The sequence below is a fragment of the Anabas testudineus genome, chromosome 5, assembly GCF_900324465.2.
Source record: "Anabas testudineus chromosome 5, fAnaTes1.2, whole genome shotgun sequence".
Taxonomy (NCBI): Eukaryota; Metazoa; Chordata; class Actinopteri; order Anabantiformes; family Anabantidae; genus Anabas; species Anabas testudineus.
The window spans coordinates 13,817,911-13,843,734 of record NC_046614.1 but is presented as its reverse complement, the minus strand read 5'-3'; the positions used below and the strand labels follow the sequence as shown (position 1 = coordinate 13,843,734).

Below are 25,824 nucleotides of genomic sequence, written 5' to 3'. Positions count from 1 at the left end.
ATTGTGTTCACTGTCCTATGTACTGTACAGCCCGTATTGTAATTCTTCCATTCAGTAGGGCTTTATATGACATTCAAGCTGTTGTCTCTGCCTGTTACAGTTGGACCTGCTCACAATGTTCTGGTCTGCCTTACTTAAACCTGTGCTGACTGTCTGTCCTGTCTGTCCATCTGCAGTCCAGTCTCATTGATCTGAAGGAACATGCTTCATCCCTCGCATCTTCTGGCCTCAAGAAGGATTCAAAGCTCAAATCACTGGAGATTGCCATTGAACAGAAAAAAGAGGAGTGTAGTAAGTTGGAGACCCAGTTGCAGAAGGTAGGTGTTCATGTTACAGTGCAGAATCACTCACAAACACATCCAATGTGTCCACTATTAGAAGAAAACATAGTCTTCAGATGTATGGTATTTAGGTGTTTACAGATTTACAGATTTAAATATATATATATATATATATATATATATATATATATATATATATATATATATATATATATATATATATATATATATATATATATATATATATATATATATATATATATGTATGTATATATATTCTTTATACTAGTTAATTGAAGTTGTATTTTTCTACAAAGAGTTTTATAACAGTAAATACGGGGGATAACCAAACAAGCTCCCAATTAAGGAAAATGTCTAATGTTTGGCCAAAGCCAACATGATGCCACAACAGTCACAAATACTTGGTGAACTCTTGTTGTCAAAACAATCATGTAGTAGCTGTTCTAGAGCTTTTGTTAATTTCAACCTAAAATCTGGTGAGTAGCAAGTGCTTCCATGTGTGATGACAACTGCAAATCCATCTGCAAAGGAAGATCAAATGATAGGATAGAAAGCTCCAGAGAGGTTAGACCAGGATAAAAGCTGCTTATTTTAGTAGGTAACACCACGGTATTTTTTACAAACCACTAGAGTTATATATGACACATGTTAGCTTCAGCTCATCTGTCCTAAATTAAGTGATTTTCTCGTTAAACTGTAGACAAAAAAATTAGAGCAGCATTACTTCACTGTGAGTTCAGGGAGCATATGCATACAGAGTATTAAATATTTACATACCTACATGTATATTGTATATATGTATATATATGTCTGAATGTTTTAAGGATGTCATATATTGGTTAGGTGAGTTTTTTCTCTGACTACAACTCAGGCCTTTTACTTTCACAAAGCAAAACACTGACCAATCAATTCCTCAGTGGGACAAACTACAATATTCAACAAATATATAAAAGAAAATTCAAAGAGGTACACTATGAAAAGGGTACACTGTGAACATCTGTCAGTACTGTAAGTTCACTTTAATCCACCTTAAACCACCAACATATGCATTATACAGTTACCTGACATAATGGCTACCATGCTTTCGCTCTATGCAAAACAAAGCCACTGCAGGGAGCAGACAGTCTTTTGAATACCCTGCCTTGTCTCCTCTTACTCCATAATCCACAGTGTCTGTTTACTGCATTTGTCTGTGTTTGTGTTGCCCTGAACCTATGACTACATGTGCTGTTACTGATGTTACTGATCTGTCAAACATGTATTGTAACATGTCTGATCCTGCTGTTCTCTCCTCTGGCTCAAACTAAATCCTAACACCTACTTTTGGGTTTCTACCCTTCCACTCCTTCCCTCAACCTCTCTGTTTGCAATGTAGCAAGCTGAGCAGCTATTCAGTCACATGAACAATCCTGTAAGTCTCTCTCTTGTGCTATCTGAGGCACATATTGAAAGCATGAGGACACTGATAACTTTTTTGAAATTTGCTAGATGGTGATCATGCCAAATCCTAGCACAGGTTCTGCTTTTACCCACGACCCACCCAGATGCATGTTGGCCATCGCACTGTACTGGTAGCTTTATACTGCACTCAGAGTACTCTGTTTGTGTTTGTGAAACACGGTGATGGTGTTACATGTACAATATTTATAGTTTCGCTTTATTTGGTCAGTTGGAATTTTTAATATACGCTACAGTATCTATATATTGGTATATTTTTAAATTGTGACAGTAGTAGTAGTTTCTCTATGTGTGATCAGTTTAACTACAGTGGGATGTTCCTATTTCTCCATATTAGAGAAATGAAGGCTCTGCACAGCAAGGTTCATTCAATTTAGTCAACTTAACTTTAAGTCACTAAACCAGAGCAAACATGTAACATAAGGAAATTTTAGAGCTTGTGCTGAGTGCAACGAGACTCTATAATGCAAACGCACATGGGAAATCTAGCTTACGACTCTAGTTTCTAAAAATCAGATGTGTCAGTAACTTAACAAAAGATACTTAGTGAATTTAATGGCAGTTCAAATAGTTTCCTGTTATGTTTTCACACACAGAACCCTGAATTAACCTCATGGTTAGCTTACACCTTGTATTAATTTATTACTGTGTTGTTTTTTTGGATGCTCTGTTATTGATATAAATAAAAACACAAACATAAATAATGCAGAAAGCAGTTACAGAGACAAAACAAAATAATGAATAAATAAACAGAGTTTCTTCAACCCTGAAACACATCTGTGTAAAGTTGTGCAACCTGATCTGTTGCACAATGCACAAATACAGAATCAGAAATCCACATTTAAACCTGCTGTCTGTATGGAGCCTAATTTTACAGTACTTCTCCAACTCCCATGTAGTGGCACAGTGATTTATTTACTTTCTACTCCCACATGTTTGAGAATAATGTTTGACAAGATAGATCTTAAAATTGTTCCTCATACTTCAAATATGAAACTTATTGTTAGTAAATGGATTGGCTAGGTTTTGCCGTTTTTTTTGACCGACAATTGCAAAGACTGTGCAGCTTTGTTGGGCTTGCATGATTTGTTAGATGTTGTTGCATGTTGTCACTGTCAGTGTTGCCACGCTTTTCCTTTGTCATGTTGTGGTGCAGTTAGCTGAGGTATCAGCCGTGGTTGGAGATCACCGTAGTGTTTTGCTGGATGGCTCTTGTACTCTCTTGCACTTTTGCGAACTGTGTTGACATATGTGGCTTCATATGGTCTTGAGAGTGATGTGCACCACTGTAATGAAATTCATGGAGAGTAACAGATTGTTGCAATAATGGCGAGATTTGTCCACATTGACCAGCAGCAGTGCTGTGATTAGTTTGCGACAGATAACCAATGATACAGAGCCATCATTTAGCATTTACTCCCACTGATTTATAACTATTTTACCTATTTAATTGCTGTATAAACAAGACACACAAAAGCACACATACACAGTTCTGCGTTCTGCATACTCACCAAGTGTGCAAAGTGACTGTGAGTCTCAGAGGGTCGTTAAATGGAGCTAAATAATAGCTCTGTTAAAGCTAATGAGCCAGCACCAGTAATGATGCCCTTGTCCACAACATTCTACTCTGCTTTCTTCATTCAGAAAGAGAGGGAGAGAGCAATGGGAGTAGTTAATATAAGACACTGATGGACTGTATATACAATATCTCTCGGCTACAGGCAGTGAAACACTCTGTGCTGCTCTGCATGGCTGTGGTGACATTTTAATATTAACTTAGTGTATCTTTGGACATGTGCATGTCTGTATGTGTTCCCTGGTGTGTGGGTGCAGAAGGCTCACGAGGTGGAGCAGCAATCAGGCTCCAGAGGGAACCTCGAGTATGTGGATCGAGTGAAGCTGCTGGAGAAGGAGGTGAGCTACTACAAGGAGGAGGCCAGCAAGGCTCAGACGGAGGTGGAGAGACTCCTGGACATCCTGCGAGAAGTGGAGACTGAAAAGAACGACAAGGACAAGAAGATTGCTGAGTTGGAAAGGTAACTAACTCTGACTGTCCAAACAAGTTAGGTTAGTAAGGACAGATCAATTAGAAGTGTATGTCCCTTATAGACTGAGAAGAGCCAGCAGGTGGATGATGGAAAGTTGTAGTTGAGAATCTGTGGAAGTCCTGGAGGAGAAGGTGAAGCTGGGAAGTGTGTGTGTGTTCTACAGAAAGTCTGAAAGACAGACAGAAATGTCTGAAAGACAGACAGAAATGTGATTATATTTAAAGAACGGTAACCAAGGATTTACTGGCCTCAGGGAACACAAGCAGAAAGATCACTGGTCAGGTATAGTGGTGTAGTAGCGAAGAGATTTTGGCAGTGTTGTGTAGTAGAAATGATAGAGAAAATTAGAACAGCAGAAAATAGCAGGCATTAAATCACAGAAGAAGAAAATCTGTTTGAGAGGGAACACACCGAACTCTTGCTGAGGCATCATTTGAAGTACTGCATCTTTGGCTTCGTCTGCACTGACATCCATACATTTAGAAGCAATTGTTTACTACACAATTCAGTTCATTTCTCAGAAGCTTTGTCATTTTACAATAAGTGCATTCAAAGGTGTTGGGTTTCATCAAAAGGGTGGATTCACCACGATCAAGAGTCATATTTTTTCTCACCTCTTATGGTTGTTTATTCATGCAGATGTGCTGTGAGCTTATGAACAGTAGAATAACCTTCTTCCTCAAATGTGGCTTCTACTGTGCTTTTAATAGAACCTCCATTTGCTTTATATACATCTACTGCCATTTTCTTGTTAAACGTGGCGCCATAAGGGCCTGTCAGCACGAACAGTACACTACAAGTTGCAGCAGCTGTTCTGATACTATGCTAGATGTGATATTAGAAACCCAGTGACAGTCACTCCCATAATGGGAGAGATTTAAGTTAATGGACCACATAAATAAAGCTCCCGGCCCCATCAGCTCTGGGCTCACCTCTCAGTGTGACACGCAGTCCAGAGTCCCCACACTTGCAGCAGCCATTAGCTTTGTTTCAGCTCATATCTTTCTGGATCAGGCCCTCATTTTGTCATTCACCTGGAAAAGAGTTTCCAGAGAGAAAGAGAGAAATATTGGTCGGACAACATGACACACACATGAGCACTGTCTACCAATGATAGTGCCCTTCACCTGCCACTTATACACTCCCAATCCCACCACTTATTTTTAAAACCAGATACATTTTTCCTTCCCAGCCAGTGATAAGGGCCACTTTGTTTCACTGTCATGCTTACGTATTTGTGGTGTTGGATTAACTGAGTGTTCTTGTCCTTTTCTTGACATCTTTACCCACTTATTCTGTCTTGTTCCCTTTTCTATTTTCTGTTTCATGCCCACTTGCCCCTGTTTTTACCCTCTATCATTGATCACTCTCAAACCTGGCCTCGAACCTCCTTTTTTTCCTCTCTCAAATCCGATTCTGGTTTTTCAATCTCTTTTCCATCTCCCTCGCAATTCTTTCTCAGTCCCCCTCCCCCTGCCCCTCGCCCCGCCCTTCGTCCCGGTGGCAGAGCTCCCCCTGACCCGCTCCCTTCTGTGTCCGCTGCTCCCCAGCAGATTGGGGGCATGGTGTGGGATTTCCTGGGAAAGTGAGTGCTCTGCCCTGGCACTTCAGCTCGGCTGCGTGGTTTAAGTCTCCGACTGCGACTGCTGCAACTGTATCTGGTTTCACTTGTCTGCCTGGGTCTGCCTGCTATGCGAAGGATTCATAGATCTTTGTATGAGAGTCATGCACTTTGTTTGTAATCTGTTGTGTAATTATGTTAATGTGTTCATGATACAAAGATCCCTGGATTCCTGTTTGCTTTTATTTCTTTAGCATGTGTTTGTTTAGTGGTCAGCAATATATGTATTGGCTGTTAATGGTTTCTGATCAGCCTGTGCCAACATGTGACTGTGTGTGTGTGTGTGTGTGTGTGTGTGTGTGTGTGTGTTTATGTGTGTGTGTGTGTGTGTGAAAGAGAGACAGAGAGAGAGACTTTGTACTGCATGTTTCTTTTTTCAAGCTGCATGTGACAACCAACATTAGCAGCCATCTATCCTGCACTGATGACCGAATGGGGAATTGAATCAGCAAATAAAAGCACCATATAGAGTGTAATTAACTGCCCATTTGTAACTCATACTGCGTTCCAATTAAAATTAAATATTCAGTACAAACCTTAACATTTAAGGTTTTTACCAGCTAAGTGCAAAACATCAGGTCATATATGTGTAGGTGATATCCTTTTATTCCTGGAACAGTAAGCTTTGAGTCATACTGTTGTTCATGTTGTGAACAGTTTTTGTAATAGTGCATGAGCCAATCACACCAGGATTCAGACAACATGCAACCAAACTTTTGTTTGCTGCTGAAATGAAAGTTCCTCTTAAAATTTGAACTTGTATATAAATATGTGAATACTACTATAATATTAGCAATGTTAAGAGTACTGTATGTAGAACTTGGTGTGATTTCCTAACTGCTCTTGCTTTTTTTTTTTATCCATTTTAGTTTACTATAGACATAGACATGTATACTTCCCTGTCTCCTTGGTTTAAATGTCTTACATACTTATACACATGCAGACACACACATATACACCCTTTTGTGTGTTTTTGTGGTGTTTTGCTTTGGCTGTTTCTTGTAGCTTACTGTATGTAGGAAGTTTCTGTTCTTAGAGCTGAGGCCTCCTCCTGCCATGAGCACGCTTCCCCTGCTCATTCCAACCACCCATCTGCCCACCTCCACCGTCTGTAACTCTTTAGTCACCTTCCCATCTTCAAAATCAGAGAGCCCTTCTTTTCTCAAGTGTTTTTCCCCCGTTGCCTACCTTCCTGCTCTCCTGCCCAACCTGTACCACCCCGCCCCGCCCTGCCTAGCTTGCTCTACCAGACACTAAGGGAAATGATCTGCCTAGTGGCCTGCATGAATAGAGCTGCTGTGCTCCAGGTCTACACGTGCTCAGTGAGTGAGGTGCTGTAGTAGGTAGGGTCTGGACTGAACTCTCGGTCCTGCAGTGTGTCGGTTCAGTTGGGTCTCTTCTGTTTGAACAACCTTACATCCATTCTCTCACTAGCTCACTCCTTCTCGTCCACTTGGTCAAACAACTGTTGGCTTTCCTCCTTTTGCTCGTCACTTACACTTGTCCTCCTCCTCCCTTCTTTTGCCCGGCTGATTTTTGCCTGTCTAACTGCATGTCTGCCGCTACCAGGTCTGGCAGCAGATGCACATGGCTCCATGTTTTCAGAGAAGGTGCATCCTGCATAAGCTGTGCCAGGCTGCAGTGCAGAGTCTGTCACAGGCGCCTTTGTGATCTCCTGTGTTGTTTGACAGTGAACACACTGTGATCTCTCCAGACTCTTATGCATTGTTTTCTTGTAATTGTTTCTTTGTTATGTTTCTAATGTGTCCTGTTTTTTTTTACTTTTTCTTGTGTGTGCTCTTGTCTCCTACTTCCAATCTTCCACTTGTCCTGTCATCCCCTTTTCTTCTACCTTTTCCTCTCCCTGTCTGCAGTTTAGCTCCGAGGTAAGTTATGTCCTAGCTCCTCTCCCCCATCTCTACTTATTCTCATGCCAACTCAGGTGTTTGAGCTTGTAAATCATCTCAGTAATGTCATGATGAAGCTATGAGTTCATCTATGATGCTCATGCATTGTGAAATTAGACTATTTCAAAATGCACCTAACATGACTATCCATTACTCTGTACTTGTTTATACCTGTTTATCTTTCATGTTTTTGTTATGGACAACTGGATTCAGATAGATTATTTGCATAGAAGTGCTCCTAAATCTTTGTGGTTTTACAGACAAGGAGGCAAAGACCAAACAAAGAAGGGTCCAAACATCAAATTGGGACCACAAGGGGATAAGAAAGGCTTAGGACAGGACCCCCGTAAGGACAGCTCTATGGATACTGGCCACCACGTAAAGGTGCAGATTTACTCATGAGAAATATGTACCAGTGGTTATACAGGTTTTTGTGTGTCTACAAAGTGATGTCTCACATAATGTCTGCTCTCTGTCAGTTGGAGGAGTTAATGAACACACTGGAAAGGACAAGGCAGGAGTTGGATGCCACCAAGCAGCGTCTGTCCTCCACACAGCAGTCTCTGCAGGAGAGGGACACCCACCTCACCAACATGAGACAAGAGCGCAGGAAACAGCTGGAGGAGATCCTGGAAATGAAGTTAGTGTCATCATATCCGTGGACATTCTCAGTCATCCAGTTCTATCAGATAGGTGCTGCTCAGCAGCAAATGGACTCATTGTCTCTCCTGACCATTATGTGTTGTTAGAACTGCCTAGGAAGGGAAAGGGTAATAAAGGAGGTCATCCAAGTCAAACTGGAACAATCCTCACTTAACAGAGTCTGTAACACCACTTATCACCCACTTACAATCCGGTCTTGGCCTAGTTTTCCAGGCTGATCACACTTTGACACATGAATCCACGTAGGTTAAAAAACTGGAACTCACAACCAGTCAGTACGAACTAAAGAAGCCTTTCAGAGAGGTGAAATGTTGCCAAGGACTCTAAGCAAGTCCAGTTAACACTGATTAGTATCATTATGTCATTTGATGTTAGCTTCACAAAGAAAGCCCAGTATTTTGCTTTATTTAATAAGTTTATGGCAAGACCGTGGATGGATTATAATGTAAGGAAACACCCTGCGTTTTCTCCTTCAGCTAGTCACTAAAATGACATATGAATAAATATGAGATTAGGAATCAGTTGTGTAGTTAATGTTTCATTTTAAATAAAACACCTAGTGTTTTCAATTATGGTCACATCACTTACACTACGACAGCTTGGTGGTCCTGGTTGCTGTCAGGATATTTTTACAGGCCTAGGGTAGTACTGTAGTTGGTCTTTTTTAGGCTTGTTGGCACTGTGGTGTTGCCAGACCAACAGACTGACAACTGAAGCGAGTTATTTCTGCTAGTGCATTTCCAAAATTTTCTCAAAATGATTCCTTTAAATGCCCAGAGAAGTCAATATGAGAAATATAGTTTGAGCTGTGGGACAAATTTTACCTTGTATTTGACAGGAGATTAAAGTCTTCAGATCTTTGAGTGACTCATGTCACTGATCAGCAGCTTTACAACAGCTTTACTTGCACCTAAACATCATTTGACTCATAGTTCTTCAGTTAAAAGAACTTAATGAAATGAGTCAGTTGTCTAATACCATTAATGTAGTGTTCTTTGTCTTTCATAGAAGATAAGTGCTGATGTCATGATGTTGTTTTTCCTCTTTAGACAACAAGCTCTGCTGGCAGCCATCAGTGAGAAAGATGCTAATATTGCACTACTGGAACTGTCTGCCTCCAATAAAAAGAAGACCCAGGAGGAGGTGCTGGCCCTCAAGAGAGAGCGGGACAAACTGATGCACCAGCTCAAACAACATGTTAGTCCTGCAGCACAATGTCAAGGAAATGTCTTTTTGCACTGTAGCTGGTTGCCAAGGCAACATTAATCAGAAGGAAAAAATATATCTGTATGTGAAAACTAGCCATTTTTCCTGTTTCACACACACGGATGCTCTCATTGCTAGTTCAGTTTTGGCATTTTTGTGTAGTCTTTCATTTTTTTTCAACATTTCAAAGCTGTTTTACATCATTTGGTTCAGTAAATAAAGTTCAGTCAAGTTAAACATATTCACTTGCAGCATTTAAATAATATAATATATTAAAGCAGGTTATAATAATATTACTCTGCTCTGTTTGTCCCTTCGGTGACCAGCTGAATTCTTGCCTTCATGCACAGGAAGACTTCCACAAACTCCCCATTCAGAGCACGTGGTGGGCTTTTTAGTCTCAAGGCCACATGAGCTGTTGCATAAAGAGCCATTATAACATTTATTTGTCTTTTTTAAGTTGAAAATCACATAATGTTGCACCAATGAAGCCCCAGTAAAATAAAATATATACACCCTAAATTAATTGGTTCCTGTACTGCCTTGTATTAATACTGTAGCTGTCTCAGTTCTATTTCCATCTCTTATGATGGAATCATTTTCTGTTAATAGTTGCTGATCATGATGCACTAACAAGTTTGCTCTTCCTACAGACACAAAGCAGAATGAAGCTAATAGCAGACAACTACGAAGATGAGCAATATCATCCACATGGTCCTCACCACCCCCAGCCTCAGCCCCCGCACGCTCAGCCTCAGTCCCAGCCTCAGTACCCCCATCCTCAACATGCTCAGCAAACACCGTATCCACACGCTCCACATCCGCAACATCCTCAACACCCACAGCACCCACAACACCCACAGCACCCTCAGGCTCCACCACAGCACCCACATGCCCAGCAGCCACAGCCACAGTACCCTCACTCTCCTCACCCACAGCACCCACAGCCACACCCTCAGCATCCTCAACAAGCTCCACAGCTCCAACAGCACCCCCGTCCCCCCCAGCCTCAACACCCTCATCAACAGCATCCCCAGCACCCTCCACAGCACCCACACGGACATCTCCCTCCACAGCATCCTCACCCCCAGCACCCACACGGTCCTCCACAACAAGGCCCACACCCCCAACATCCACATCCCCAGCATCCTCAGCACCCGCAGCACCCCCAGCACCCGCAGCACCCACACCCTGTCCAGCATCCACGTCACCCTTCGCCCCATCATCGTGGAGGACCAGTGCGAGGACCCCCACATGCTGGTCACCGCCCCTCTCCAGACCAGGTTTGATGTCTCCCCTAATTCTTCAGTGTTGGAAATGTTGTAATTTGTGCTCACATTTTCTTTAGATATTGCAAATGAATACGATTCAAAGCATAACCCTGTAAAACCTTTTCTTTTCTGAAAGTAGCTGCTAAGCAAAATACTAAGTAACATTAAATATTAACACTTTCTCTCATGCTTACTTTTACTTTTAAATATGCTTATTTTTCTGAAAGCCAGTGATGTTGATCAGCAGTTACTCCAATATCTGTCTCCTATATTTCCATTCAATATATGTCACCGCTGTCTGCAAAAACAGGACGATGAGGAAGGCATTTGGGCATAATCCTTGCTGTGACAACCAAAGTTCTAATCTTGTTTTGAGGGGTGAGATATATTCAAGACATTTCAACTTTACAGCTCCGTGTCTACTGTGTTTTGTAACAAATTAAACTGCCGAATGCCATCTGATGTCTTTCTTTTATATCCAGATGATTCAGTCACTACTGGAGGAGCACAGCCATTCCATGATGTTGAAACACTACTCAACCAAACATTTATTACCTCCGCCCAGTCAGTACTCAGCAATGGGACCTTTGTTTATTTTGCAGGGAAGAGGAGGTTGCACTCAGGTGTGCAGGTTATGCAGGGAGACTGACAGCTGAGCAGGTAATTTCACACCTTTTGTCTTAAAATAAACAAACAACCGCTCTGGAAAAAATAAGAGATCACTGCAATTTGTTTGTAAATTAGTTTGTGTATGAGAACAGCATTTATTCCATACCAGTCTCGGTCAAAGTCCTACATCAGCACATCTAATTCTGCTTCATGAGGTGGTAACCTGAATCCTGTTAGATTTTTCGCAGAAGAACTGGTATACAGTTACCTATCAGCAATGTGAAATACTGGTCAAGCAACCAAAACTCATGAAAACAGCGATTGCAAATCGGGGATTTTCTATCAAATACTGATTTCTGAGTGATCTTTAATCAAAATATTTGAACTACTTTGTTTACAAATGAGTGGATTTCTTTTCATTTCTTAGTACAGAGTTTTCTTCATTTTTCTTATTACAATTCTGCAAACACTGCATAATTTTACGTTATTATGATCTGCTGTCATATCTTTGAATGCATGTTCTAAATAACAATAGTTTTACTCGAAATTTAGAGAAAAAATTGTCAGCGGTTCAAAATACATAAAACAAAGCTGTTTTTTTTTATTATTATTTTTTTTTTTATTCACGTACCTATAAAGGATGAAACCTGAAAAACTGATTATTTTGCAGTTGTCTCTTATTTTTCACAGAAATGTATATCACAGCATTAAAAATGAGAAAAAAAACAACAACACACATTTCCAAATACCAGGTCATGTTTATTTATGTTGTAATTGTCTTCTCAAGGTGACCTGGGACCTCTTACTTGTGTGAACAGGAGCAGATGCCAACTACGTTTTCCTTACAAGATCCCAGATACAGAACTGAATAAGATAGAAAGAGGCAGCCGTTGATCTTGACAAATGTGATTGACATGACATGGCAGCCCTGCATCAGAGGTCTCACCGAGGTCTCCTCACCTGTCTGTCACCTGCTCCACCTCTTCGGATCCTCCCAGTGATATCACGACTGTCTGCCTGTTCAGTATTTATCTCCTTCTTTCTTCTTCCTTTGGTTGGTTGATTCAAGATCATGGTTGTCTTGCTGTCTGTTTCACTTGCCTGACTGACTCCTCTGGCTCTGGTTGGCTCCCCCCCACCTGATTCAGTGGTGGTTTCTTGATCCTCACTGCCCTGCTGACCCACCTGGTGACATCTGACCCCTCTACCTGGCTACCATGGCCCTCAGTGTTTCTCTGCTGTCTGTTTCATCTTCTAATGTTGATGGGCTATATTTACCCTTTGTGGTACACAGTTACCTGACATAGTTTCATATTCAGTAGCATGCTCCAAACATACCAGATTTGAATTATTTTAGGTTTATTGTTGTCAATTCATCGTTGGCAAAGACGAGAGGTTTGAGTTTTAGCCTTGTCTGCAGAGTCAAGAGGTTTTTCTTGGCTGCACAAGCAGGTCCCTCCAGCTCTTGGGCTTAATTTAAGTTTAAAGCAGTAGTTGCCATCAACATTTCTCTTCATGTTACCTCATTTTAATCAGAAGTAGTCAAAAAAAGAATCAATCTATGCAGATGTTAACATAGAGCGAATGGATTTTTATTTCCCATCCTAAGACATTTCTTGTGTAATTAACTTTCCAATCAGAGCTGCCAAGAGAGTGGTCAGAAAATCAGATTATTTTGAGTTTCTGAGACACCTATGCACCTCCTCTGTCTTGCAGGAATTTTTACTAATGGTGCTTCTGCTGGTGCTCAAACTAAATGGTGTCAGAAGACCTGGTCAAGAGCATCTTTTTGTCCTTTTACAGTAGAGGGACTTGATCCCACAATGGGCTTCACAAACAACTGTAAAAGACTGCTTTGTACATATGATTTGACAATGGGAGTTTGTGAGTAACAATCTCTTCAAGACCCACACAGAGGTGGTGTCTCTGTATAAATACTGCTACTATAAATACCATTATAGAATATGAAATGGAGGCAATGTCCACAAGATGTTTTCCCCTGCAGTTTGTATAATTGACACCCCAGTCTCTGACTTACAGTATGCGCCTGCTCCCATCTCCTTGTACTCTTCCAGCAGTAGTCTGTGTGACCTCCCCAAACATAGTGACTTGTTTTTCTCCTTCTCAACAAGGTAGCCTGTGCCTCACAAAAACTGTACACATATATGATAGATATGCATATATTATACATATAGAGAGAAATCTATAGAGTGTGTCTATATGTGGTCAAAAAATCATTTCAAACTGACTCAAGATACTATATGTTTTTTCTTCATGATTATTTTTCTAACTGGCTGGAGGTCAAAGAAGTTTTATTTAGAGTATTGAGTGGTGTGATTTTCCTCTGATTTGTACTTTGTGAAAAAAAACCCTCATCAGCAAGTAACATTCCCTGTCTGAAAATACAGGACAGCCCATAATAGAAAAAATAAGAGCTTTAGTGTATCAGAAGAAGTGTATCCAAATCTATCTAGAAGTCTAGAAAAGATGACATTATTACATTCCTTTCTAAATGTGAAAACAACTCAGTTGAAGACCACTTGGCCTGTGGGAACAGCTAAGAACAAAAAAAAAAGAGGAAGAATTTCGCAGCTCACTAAAGTAGCAATGAGATTATGTCTGCTGCGCTCAGCAGTCAGAAACTTGCACTTGTGAGTGAGGACTATCACTATTATGATCTACGTGGAGGTTTGAGTGACTCTGTTGGGATGCATTTCTTTCACGTTTGTTGTTGTTGATGTCTTGTTAACCGAAGTGGTGATGTATGTGACTGTGACAGCTGATTAAGTAGAAAAAACAATACACATTGTTATAGTGGAAAATTGAGAATTAGACTGTTACTATCCCCACTTCCTCTCCTTCCCTCACGGTGCCTGTGTGTCTCCCTTATATGGCCAACTGTTGATTGTTGTATATAAATGTCTTTCCATTTCTTCCACGAACTGAGCTGATCCACGCATTCCTCTTTTACGTGTCTGCTTCCCACATGATCCTTTACAGCTCCACTCACTGACCAAGAATCAACATATTGTGTGAAATTTAGGTGTTTGTGTTTACAAATGATAAGAGAATGGTTTTGATTTGGATTAAGAAAAAAAAAGGGAAGATAATGCAAACAGACAGAGGAATGGAAATCCTCTCACTTCACCATCGGGGGGGCGGAGTACGAATCCTCCATTTTCAGGTCTTTATCTACTGAATACTTGAAGTAGGGGGTTCTCCTACCATGAGAAATAGCGTATATGATTTACATGGTAGAAAACATGGAACATTTCAATTGTGCCCATGCATGCTGATTTTTACGTAATGTGCCAACTGAAAATGATGATGTAAGGATAATCTCCTGTTCTCTATGCAGAGCGAATTCTCAGATGTTGTGTCAAGGTTTAGGAGACAGAGAGGCTTAGAGGCTGGGGCTGGTTTCCTGGGCTTAGACTAAGGATTATTCCTGGTTTTGACTGACGTCGCAGTCCGTGTGAGGTGGAGTTAAGAAGTCAAGTCTGTGTCTGTGCCTGGAAGCAGCCGTGTAGAAAGACTTGAGTTGAAAGGCATGCAGATTCTCCAGTAATTTTCAAAAGGCCTTCAAAAAAGGTATGAGAAACCTAGCATACATTTTCATTTTATTGTGTATACTGGTTATTTTTCTTTTACTGTATGTTGCTGAAAACTTTGACTTAAAAAAAAAATCACTGTGACCAATGCCAGAAACCTTTTCTTTGACAGAACAAATGTTGTTTACTTTTTTATTATTAATTTTGTATTTTAGTTATGCTTATGTTTATTTTTTTATAGTTTCAGCTTATTGAATATGCCAGTTTGAGACTGTACTATTTGTATAAGTAAATGTTTTGAGCTGTACAGTAAAGACCTAGGAAAAGGTTAAATGTGAGTGTCCAGCATGCTGAATGACTACTTGTGTGAACGTGAGCCAATCTCTCATGAAGCATCATTCCTCATACATTAATTGCATCGTGCATTGTGACGGTGTGATGTTGTGTTTGAGAGTGATGTGTGTCTCACTTACTGTGTCCCCCTAGTAGACAGCCTGTGCAGTTTTGTGAGAGTGCAGCATGTTTTTGGGTTTGCTGGTGTAAATGTATTCACAAGAGAGTGTGTGTGAATGTGTGCGTGTGTGAATGTACACCCGCATTTATTGTTTTCTTGAGTATGTATGTGTGTTAGTATGTGAGTGTTTTATGAATGCACAGTGAAAAGCTCTTAAAAAATATTTCAGAGAAGGTCCCTAGAAAAAAAGCGAGATTGAGTAAAAGTTTTGAATGAAGCATGGATACTCTGTAATGTTTTTTGTTTTTTGAACCTAGGAGGCTATCCTCAGTGCCCCAGTTTGCTATTGTATGTGCTGTATCAGAATATTACTATTGAGTGTTGGCCAGCTTGTTTATATCCATCAAATAAAGGTGACTTTCTTTCTGTCTCTGTATGTGATTTTTTTGCAAAACAAAAGTACACAGGTAGAACTAATTAAAATGTTATTCCAGTGTTTTAGACTGACCATATACATATAAATGTGTACACAAAGAAGGGGTTACATAATTAAAAATATTTTTGTACTACACTCAACATGTCACATCTTTACATTACATTTCAGTACAAATACAGTGTGATTGATACAGCATAAGTTAATCTAAAACATAGTATTTAAGCAAGCTGTAAAATCTTTCTTTAACACTGGTGGCTTCAAATGGCCAAACATAGCTTTTGAAAATGATCAATCCCAGTAAAAAAAGCTGTAGGGACAGAAGGAACTGTCGTTAACGAGGCCTAAAATATCAAAGAATCATATATGTCATAGTCATATATGTTCTGAGCTTTATCTTCCCTTCAAGAAGTTGTCTAACAAACGGTCTCCCCTGTCAGAAAGCCAGTACCCTGCCATAGCTGCCAATGCGCCCATGAACACAGATGTGTAGACCAAATCTCCCTTGGCAGCCAATGTGGCCAGAGCGCAGAGCACCACCCCGAAGAACATCTGCTGCAGCACCTCCACCTCATCATCCCGTATATCCTCAAACAGACCTTTCTCCTGAACATCTGCATGGGAAGATAGATGTGTGAGTGGCTGCGGTAAAATTAGGTGTAGGCGTAAACATCCTTCTGTGTGCACGATGAGACTCACAGGGCTTCTGCTTCTTCTCACAAACGCTGTCTTTGCGAATGAATCCTTCAGCGCAGTCACAGCGGAAAGAGCCTGCTGTGTTGGTGCAAATCTCATCCAGACCATGACAGGCAAGTACCCTGTCGCTACATTCGTCTACATCTGAGCAAAGGCAAGAGAGGCATATGATACATAGTCATCAGAGATTTTTTAATTACTGCTTCTGCCCAGATGCACAGAATGAAAGCATGCTAATGAACTTTTGTGTTATCTTTATTACCCAAACACTTGGACCCCGTCAGTCTGTACCCAGAGGCACATTTTCTGCAGCGTGCTGGTCCACTTCCCATACAGCCCACACAGGCTGGGTCACAGTCTGGCAAAAAGAAGTTTACAAACAAGTACAGTATTTTTGTTAAAGTTTTGTTGTTTTTCACAGTAATTTAATTCTACCTCTATAGGAAAACTTCTTACATCATTTAAACCTGTTCAACCACTGACCTCTGCACTCAAAGGATCCCTCAGTGTTAAAGCAGTAGCTGCTGGGAGGACAGTTACCCAGCTCTGTGCCACACTCATCAATATCTATAAAGCATAGCATCATATACAAAGCATATGTATTCAATGAGTCTTACGTCATGCAAATATATGCATGACACTCATGCATAAAGTTGTGGATACGCTACCTACACAGGCGTTCTTATGGAGCGTCCAACCTGCCCTGCATTCCTCACACTGGTCGTTTTCTGGGCCTGAACACCGACTGCAGTTATCTGGACAGCTGTGGATCTGGACAGCGAACAGGCAACACAGCCAAGCAGCCGGTAGCAGGTTCCTGTGAAGCATCCTTACTCCAAACTGTCACTGTCCCATTTGGTCGAGGAGGTGGAGTTGTTTGTTTTATTAATAAATATCATCAGTTTTGTTAAGTGATATTTGCAAGTTGGGGACATACCTCCCATATCATAGGACAAAGTCAATATACAGTATAAATGTAGTTTTGTTTATGTGTATAAATATATGAGTTAATGTACATGTGAATGAGCAGGTAACACTGTTTGTAACTTCATCTAATAATATTAACATTTTGAACATGGCATCAGTGTTTCATTAGGGTTTTGCTACTTTGACTGAAAACTACAATATGCAACTAATGGGAGTCAAGATAATAAGAGACTCACCAATCCAATCACACACACACACACACACACACACACACATATAAAAGCTTATATATAAGCGTCGTTTACTATTATTATGTTTTATTAACATTTATATCTGTGGTCACAGTTTTACACTCTGACACTGGGAGAGTCAAAAAGCTTTAAAGTTGACCCTAAAACAACATCTAGAGCTATGTGAAAGATCTTCTTTACCTCCTTTAAGTGCGTCGATTGAGTCTAAACGCAGTGAAACCAGCCGAGACACGCTTGCTACAGTCGCAGACTTTTTTGTGTTGATTAAAAACTTCACCGCAAACACCCCGAGCAAGCGGAGCATGTGTTAGCTCGTAGGCACCGCCCCTCCGGGGCGCAGTAGGACATTTAACAAGCACTCCTCAGTGTGCTTGCACTGAATTGCACCAATCAGATTCATGTCCCTGCATCACAGGACGTCCAGTCATAACTCAAAAACTGCCATGCGCACGAATAAGCACATTTATTTATAGACAAGAGTGGACAGACTTAAAATACAGGGGTATAATTAGTCTGTAGGATTTTAGCAGCTAAAAGGATAACTGATCATTTAAAACTTCCATACAGTAAAAAATCCCATAGAAAGCCAAAAACAAACAATAAAGTCAGTTTACTGACCTTCTTTATTGTTGTCCAGAACAACTTAAAACACACCAATGAACCACATCAATATGCCTTTATTACTGTACTTATACTTACACATATACACTGTCAACAAAAACTGTTAAAGAGACCTTAAGTACTGTAAATACACAGTAGTGCACTTAACCTGCTGCTGAACACCTTCCTTTAACCTACATGCCCAGCTGTTATAAAAAGTGAATTGACATCTTCAAAGGAAATAAATACTTAAAGGTACTGAGAGACTGAATAAGGCAGGTTGGTTTTGGTATATTAACATTATTTATTATGAATAATATAATAGATTGCCACCTTTTAAAATTGTCTGGTTTTTGTGTCATCCGTAATGTGGATGAACAAGTCCTTCATATGCACATTTATACGAGCTGTAAGGATGCTGTCTCCATCTTTTTCTCCACTTCAGCTTATTTAAATTGGTATACCTTGTGCTGGTCGGGTCGTTCCTCTCCATTTATCTGAGGTCATCCATTTCCAGCCTGTCCACCGCCTTCCAACTGATCTCCTCTTTGTTCCTCCCATAGTTAGCTCAGCTAGGAGTGTTTGGGTCTGTGAGGGAAGCTGAAACAGAGGAACTCCCTGAAGAAGCTTTGGTAGCCTGCCACCGCCTAGATGAGAGTCAAATTTCACCAGAAGAAAACGTTGATCCTTGCCCAGTTGCTTTTCTGCTTGTATGATGCACAGGGCGGCTGTGAACACATCAGAGTAGGGCGACCATATCTGAGGGACACCATTGTCATCTTCCTTTGCCTTGATATCCTGTTTAGGCTGATGGGCCCATTCCTCCACTTTCTCCAAAGCTTTGTTGGTTAGAACAAGCACAACTCGGCTATTCAGCTTCAGCAGCTGGGAGTGCAGCCATGGCAGAGGCCCCAGAGTGCACTGCTCCTTCCTGCTCCACTGGTCCACAGACACACTGAAGCCCTGGTTGCAGATGTGAGAACCAAGCTGACAAACTAACTCTGAAACATGATCATCCACATCTGGGGGACTCAGCAGCACCACATGACCCTTTCTGCTGACTTCAGAGAGGAAAAACAAGATTTAATGTCAACATTTTTCTGTTTTCTATTATGAGTTTACATATCTTTTAGAAAAAGTACAAGAAACTCACCCTTCACAAATCCACCATGATTCCAGCTCCACACCCATTCTATAAAAAATAGACAATTAAAGGAAATATAATGAAGGGATTAGAAAAAAGGACAATACAAGGAAATACATGCACAGAGTGCCACAGACATTTGATTCCTCTAAAATAGGATTGGTTTTTGAAGAGAATGAAATTATCCTTTGTGGTAGGTACCTGAGAAGAACGTAATGTAAAAGGAAACAAACAACAACTTACTCTTGATGTAGACATGAAGAAAATAGAATATGAGGGCTGTCAAGCAAATTAGCAGCAAAACACCAACAGCCAGGAGACTCCAGTGCCACCTGTCAGCTGCAAGTAGTGCAAAACAAAATCCCTTTTTATAAATGGCTCAGAAACAGATGCTGAAGATCATCTAAACACATTTTGTTATCATCCAGCTGCCATCAGGTTCTGGTATTATAAATTGTGTCATACTTACTGTTATTAAGACAGAAAGGACCCAGGTCTTGTCCTTCTATTGTCACCTGCACAAATGAATGAGTTAGTTTAAATAAACTATTCAGCTACAGTCATTTACACTGTATCATTCTCTGACTGACAACTGAGAACATGTTACCATGACACACGTTGAGAAATCGTCTTCAAACACCCCTTTGTTCTCCTAAAAAGAGCACAGTTGTTAATCTTAGTTCTTAAACCTGTTGAGCAGCCAAACATTCCTTAAACTTACATTACATTCAACATTTAAGAAAAATCTGCATAAAAGACATTTTCATTCTAAGGGAAAATAATATATCAGGGAAACTCAAACATTAAGGGGTTAAAACTAAATCAAATGAGGGATACAAGGCTCTTGTACAAGGCAAGTTATTCTCACCCAGAGTCTTTTGCGGTTTTGTCTCCATTTGCCAACTCCCAACTTTTGTCTGAAGCCCCTCTTTTCCCTACAGCTGTTCTTGTTGTGACAGGGCCACACTTCACCCTCCAGCCTGCAGGGGGCAGACAGGTTCCACAACAGCATTGGCCCGTAGCTGTTTCTTTGACCCTGGCCTACAGACACTGACACATTCTGCAGTATCTTCCTTTTGAAATTACCTGGAAGAGACACAAAGAACACATCAGCATTCAAGTGGTAAACTACCCCCCACTCCCTGTAAACTGAAACTAAAAAAAGAATCTTGACTTCTTACTGTTGTTTGTGAAGGGGCACTTTAGTGAGCGCATGGGTGTTTCATCATCCTCCTTCCAGACCTAAAAAGCCACCAACAAGTCAGTCTCATCTGTATAGGACACAGGACTGCTGATATGTCATTAGTAATAATTGTGTAAGTGATGGTACCTGGAAACACATGCAGGGAGCCACAGAATACAGTGGGATAGTTGTCTTGTTCCATCTCTTTAAAAACATTTTACAGCAAAAAAACAAAATATCAACTTTTCACTCCATTTATCTTACAGCTTCAAGTAGTAGGCACTCTGTAAATACAGATGTTAAAATTGCAAACAAATCTTCATACGACATAAGCAAAAAATCTGAAAAGTAGAAAGAATTAAATGAGAAGACTTATGTAGCTCTGTTAACTACCTGTTAAAACCCTTAGGAGTCTACAGTCACACAGGTGTGATCACATTACATGACTGGGTCAAGATGGCTAACACAGAAACAAAGTCACGTGGGTGCTATTAACTTCCAAAATAGGCGCTCAGTAAGAATGGGAGCCAACTTTTAGCATACTCACTGGAACCTATGGCCTACAGCTTTGTTTGAAGTTTACAACCCCTTCAACATGTTCTTTATCTAGAAGTACCTTCGTACATATTTAGTGTTATTTCTGGTACAGTAGGTGTTTTTGTTACCTTTGGAGGGAGACAGGCTAACCTTTTAAAATTTTAGCAAATCAAAAAAAAAAAAAAAAAAAAAAAAGACCACATCTCCTCTGCATCAACATCAAAAAGATCAGACCCTACCTTTCAGACTATGCAACACAACTCATTGTGCAGGCACTGCTCATATATCATCTTGACTACTGCAATGTCTTACTGACGGGGTTACCGGCATCAAACCCTCCAAAACATTTTTGATCAGCCAGGTCACACATTGCACCACTCTTCAGATCTCTGCACTGGCTTCCTGTAGCTGCTGGCATAAAGTTTAAGGCTCTCACCCTTGTCTACAGAGTGGTCAACTCTACAGCACCTGCCTACCTGAACTCCCTCATATAGGTCTAAATCCCTTCTGCCCACTGCGCTTCACCTAGTGGTCCGCTCACCTCACCTCAAAAGATCTGACTAAGCTCTTCAGCTCAGTTGTTCTACGATAGTGTCACAACCTTTGAACCTCTGCACACTCACTCCCAATGTTTTTGCTGAAAACAGAACTCTTCCACAACGTTCTCTGCACTTAAATCTTAAAACAAAATCTTGCACTTGCACCTTGTGAAACTGAAACTATTCTTCCTAGAACACTTTACTTTAATGTTTTTCTCCTCGGCTTAGATATTTTGCTTGCCTTGTACCTCACTTGTAAGTTGCTTTGGATAAAAGTGCCTGCTAAATGACTTAATGTTAATCTAAGTGTAGTACATGATCCGTACACTTCTATCACCTCTGCACCAAACAAAAATGACAAACTGGAAATGCCACTAAATTTAGACACTGAAAACACCAACCTGACATGCTCCATTCTTCTCATACTGGATGCACACAGAGGGGAGGGGCTTGGTACCATCAGTAAACTTCAAATCCACATTGTTTGACTCTTTGTTCATTTCAATGTTGAGTCTGGGAACTGAAAGTAAGAAATGCATAATTTCTTTCTCCAAAGACAAGACAAAAAAATGACACAAGGAAAGCCATCGTGTGTGTGTGGACTTTGTTTTTACCGTGACAGTCTACTACATGTTGTTGCAGCTCCTGGCGACATACTGAGGACACATAGTAAGACATGTATCAAGCACTTTTGCATAATTATTGAAGTTATTAGTTTCACTCTGTAATTTAAAATTTAAAAGCCCAAATGTTACCTTGTTTTAGAGAAGGGGCAACAACTTCTTTAACTAGAAACTGACTTGTCTCGAATTTAGAAGTATAAACCATCACTTTACTTTCGAAGAAAACTCCAAGTGGCTTTAAAATCACTATAGATACCTGTAAAAGTCACACGTACACAGACAAGCTTTATAAGACAAGGTGACTGGAAGTGAGCATACAGTATATCCCTTTTGATAGTACAGAGTATACAAAGTGCATGAAGTCCACAGTACCGTCTTTTTCTCATATAAAGCTGTAGTATTGATCGTAAACTCCACCTTCTTGCACATGGGCATTACAGGTGTAGTTTTGTAACACACTGTTACAGACGCTGTGGCAACAGAGAAAACACAGAAGTCATGCTTAGAACTGATTGTAACAGTGATGGCAAATTTAACTGTCAGAGGAACATTTAGGAGTCACTTCCAAACTTAAACTTAAAGGACCATACCCGAGTAGCGCTGCTGTTTACACAACTATGACTGAACACAGACGAGCCTTTTCACAGAAGCTTCTATGTTTGCAATGTCAGTCTTCCAGTAATGATTTCCCAACATCTCACAACATGGATGACAGATGACTGTTAAATCTTGGCTGGTGTTCAAAACTGTTTTTGTGTGTGTATGCTGTATATAACTTAATGTCATTGCTCTAAAAGAAATGATTTATGTGATGGGTTTCCTATATCAAGCTAGTTTCAATTCTCTGCAATAGGATTTTCATGCATTACTGAAATATAATAGCTGTTGATATGGTAGAAAATCAATAAATACTTGAGATGGTCCTAAAGATACTGCACAAAACATTCAGTACGGCCCTTTCATGGACAGACAGTAGATAGATAAATACAGTGGCAAGGAAAAAGTATGTGAACCTTTTGGAATTTCAGGGTTTTCTGTATTAATTTGTAAAGAGGTTGGGTGATGCAGGACAATAAACAGAAACACAGAAGTAAGTCAACAACAGAATGGCTTCAAAAAAATAAAATAAATTATTAGTAATAAGGTTCACTTACTTTTATACTACTGTTTTACTATACTCTTCTAGAACTACAAGGTTTTTATGGTTGTTCTCAACTGAAGTTGTTCTTGTTATATTGACTGAAGATCACATTTTATGACAAACTACTATATAAGTGATGATAATTAATATTACGACATACTGACGTTCACATATTTTTTTCTTGCCACTGTAGAATAATTTAGTAACAATAAACAGAAATACAAAACTACAGTCCTGCCTTACAATGAAAATGTGGAGGAAAAAAACACTAAAGGTTTTCTCTATCATGGTCCTCTTTAGGGTAAAAAGAGAGAAATACCAGCCGTTATATCTAAGGTGACTTGTAAATCACTTTGCATAAAAGTTCTACCACATGACTAAATGCAAATGTGTTGTTTATACCTTTGGGATTCTCCTCATCATATCCAGAGGGGCCTTCATCTTCCAGGTCTTCAAAAATCTCTGTGTCTATTACCAGACACAATGCACAAAACACATCGTGGTCTTTGCAGCAGAGTTTAACACTTGGCGTCAGGTTTTGGATAACCACGTTGTTATTTACTTCTTCATCTAAACTTTTCACATCCTCCATTGTGCATTCAGAAATACCCTTAAAGATAAGAGATATTGACAGGGAAAATGTTTAAAATGTTTCTTTACTTTGACTGGATGACCTTGGACAGCAAATATTTGCTGGCAGATGGCTATAAAAATTAGTTTGCTCTTAATTACAAGTTTGACAATCACTGAAAGGGAAATTAAAACGTCAGTGTAGGTTACATCAGTAGAAAAAGGAAATTAAAAATGTAAATTGTCAACAAAAACTGTTCGTAATCTACTCCAGAGCAGGAAATGTTTGTGTCGGTGCAGTGCACTACCATACCTCTGAGCAAATGACTTCATGGTTATTATAATAATAAATCTCCACATCACAAGCCGACAAGCGTAGAGTCAGAAGAATCCACCAAATGGACCATCCTGGTGGAAACATTTTGCTTCAGGACACTGAGAAATTTGAGTCCTACAGCATTTTTCTGTACATATCTTTATCCAGGTGTGACATGAAAACCTTGTTGAACAAGTCCAGTGTCTTTCTCGGCACCATGACTTTCAGTTATAAATTAACTTGATGGTATCTGAGCAGCGAAGTGAGACACACTGTTGGAACTGTCATAAGTGTGGATGTTTCACCTTTGTACACGGCCTGGATAAGAAAAGACACACGTAAACAAACTAGTTGAGCTACAGATGTAAAACAAATTTGATTTGTTAACTTTACAATATCCTACAATATGCTACATTAGAAATATATAGATGTAACACAACTCTTACAAATTATACTAGTAACCTAGAAATATTGATACTCAGGTTTACTTACTGTGGTTAGTGATCCACTCTAAATGATCCATTCTGAGGAGTGTTTCTTCTTCACACGATACCCAGCTCCACACCTTGCCCCAGTAGCCTGTACTGTAAGTGTCTGAGTCATGTGAAAATTGCACCATTCAACACGTCACACCCTTGACTCAAATGACGTCCCGCCCCCTCTCATTCCTTCGTCTCTCTCTTTCTGTTTGTCTGTGTCTGATTTAGTCTCGGCACATTGCCTTATCATGTTTAAATGCACATATTGTTCATAAGTTCCTGCTCTGAATTCCTTGTTACAGTTTACTCAGCACGGGCCCGATGTGTGAAAGTTCACATTTTTTAAAATCACAACTCTATTTGGAACTAAACAGAGTTGTATTTAACCACAGTTAATACAAAACATCAATTTGTGACATTATCTCTATATGTAATTTCGGCATTTAAATTTAAAAAGATCCCATTTGCAGTTCCTAGCACACTGTGTCTTGACAAACAAATTAATCACGTAGTCATCCACATACCTTCGACCTGCACAGTTCGGCCCAGTACAATCTTAGATGCAACACAATGACACATGGCCCACACAGTGGCTTAACTGGTTAGACCGCGTAATGTTAAACTAAATACAAAAGCCCTGTCTGTCTGTCGTTGTTGGACATGTGTTCTCCTTTTGTGTATTTTATAATTGGATGTGACATATAACTTATAGCTTATGGACTTACCTATAGATAAGTTGAGGTGGACATGAAATATCTGAAGTTATTTTAAATGTGAGGCACTGCACCATCAACTTTTCCCAACCCAATCCCTGGTTGAGGAATCTCTGAGCTGGATCTGATGGTGGAGGAGGAAGCCAGACAGACTGGGCAGACCCAAATGTAACGCAAGGGTCTGTTGAGAACATCTGGCGGGACCCGTGGTGCCTTCTGAAGAGGAAGCAGAGGCTGAAGACTCTGAGGTTGGTTCATTGACACCTTAAATCTCTGGATGTTGTGGGGCTGTCTGGGCTGACATGCTGTTACAGCATCACGTAGCAGTCAGGGACAGTACCTCTGGACTGGCAGACCGGGATGACGGGGATGGTGGTACCTCTTTTCAAGAAAGGGGGCTGGAGGGTGTGTACTATAGGTGATCACACTCCTCGGCCTCCCTGGGAAAATCCATCCAGATTGCTGGAGAGGAGAATTAGTGTGGCTTTCGTCCTAGTCGTGGAAAACACTGGACCAGCCCCTTTGTGTTCCCTGAAAAGAGATGAAGGAGATGTCTAGGGAGAGGGAAATGTGGGCAAATTT

General features: G+C 40.3%; 3 protein-coding genes across 6 annotated transcripts in view; 1 reads left to right on the top strand and 2 right to left on the bottom strand.

Annotated features, from left to right (window-relative positions):
• The window catches only part of erc2 (ELKS/RAB6-interacting/CAST family member 2), a 31,842-nt gene extending 20,753 nt beyond the window's left edge, over positions 1-11,089 (top strand). Inside the window, exons 10-19 of one of the 4 annotated variants that reach the window (XM_026347228.1) lie at positions 177-317; positions 1,678-1,713; positions 3,594-3,796; positions 7,304-7,315; positions 7,597-7,720; positions 7,816-7,976; positions 9,049-9,196; positions 9,859-10,488; positions 10,787-10,854; positions 11,079-11,089. In XM_026347228.1, coding sequence (XP_026203013.1) covers positions 177-317; positions 1,678-1,713; positions 3,594-3,796; positions 7,304-7,315; positions 7,597-7,720; positions 7,816-7,976; positions 9,049-9,196; positions 9,859-10,488; positions 10,787-10,813 — 1,482 coding nt within the window. In that variant the 3' untranslated portion in view covers positions 10,814-10,854; positions 11,079-11,089. Of the gene's footprint in view, positions 1-176; positions 318-1,677; positions 1,714-3,593; positions 3,797-7,303; positions 7,316-7,596; positions 7,721-7,815; positions 7,977-9,048; positions 9,197-9,858; positions 10,489-10,786; positions 10,855-10,958; positions 11,023-11,078 lie in introns of those variants that run through there. The other 3 variants (XM_026347227.1, XM_026347230.1, XM_026347229.1) reach the window with 3 other exon arrangements.
• Positions 11,090-15,586: 4,497 nt separating this feature from the next.
• LOC113153553 (protein disulfide isomerase Creld1) lies at positions 15,587-17,901 on the bottom strand. The gene is made up of 6 exons (XM_026347239.1): positions 17,578-17,901; positions 16,888-17,065; positions 16,703-16,786; positions 16,482-16,577; positions 16,223-16,363; positions 15,587-16,137 (listed from the first exon to the last, which is right to left on the bottom strand). The coding sequence occupies exons 2-6, from the start codon at positions 17,045-17,047 to the stop codon at positions 15,917-15,919; spliced, it is 702 nt and encodes a 233-aa protein (XP_026203024.1). The 5' UTR covers positions 17,048-17,065; positions 17,578-17,901; the 3' UTR covers positions 15,587-15,916.
• Positions 17,902-18,002: 101 nt separating this feature from the next.
• LOC113153552 (interleukin-17 receptor C-like) lies at positions 18,003-24,701 on the bottom strand. The gene is made up of 15 exons (XM_026347238.1): positions 24,543-24,701; positions 24,048-24,368; positions 23,567-23,774; positions 22,396-22,493; positions 22,156-22,279; positions 22,015-22,056; positions 21,802-21,920; positions 20,472-20,528; positions 20,323-20,383; positions 20,010-20,227; positions 19,749-19,793; positions 19,611-19,656; positions 19,385-19,480; positions 19,151-19,189; positions 18,003-19,058 (listed from the first exon to the last, which is right to left on the bottom strand). The coding sequence occupies exons 2-15, from the start codon at positions 24,153-24,155 to the stop codon at positions 18,448-18,450; spliced, it is 1,872 nt and encodes a 623-aa protein (XP_026203023.1). The 5' UTR covers positions 24,156-24,368; positions 24,543-24,701; the 3' UTR covers positions 18,003-18,447.
• Between the last annotated feature and the right edge of the window lie 1,123 nt (positions 24,702-25,824).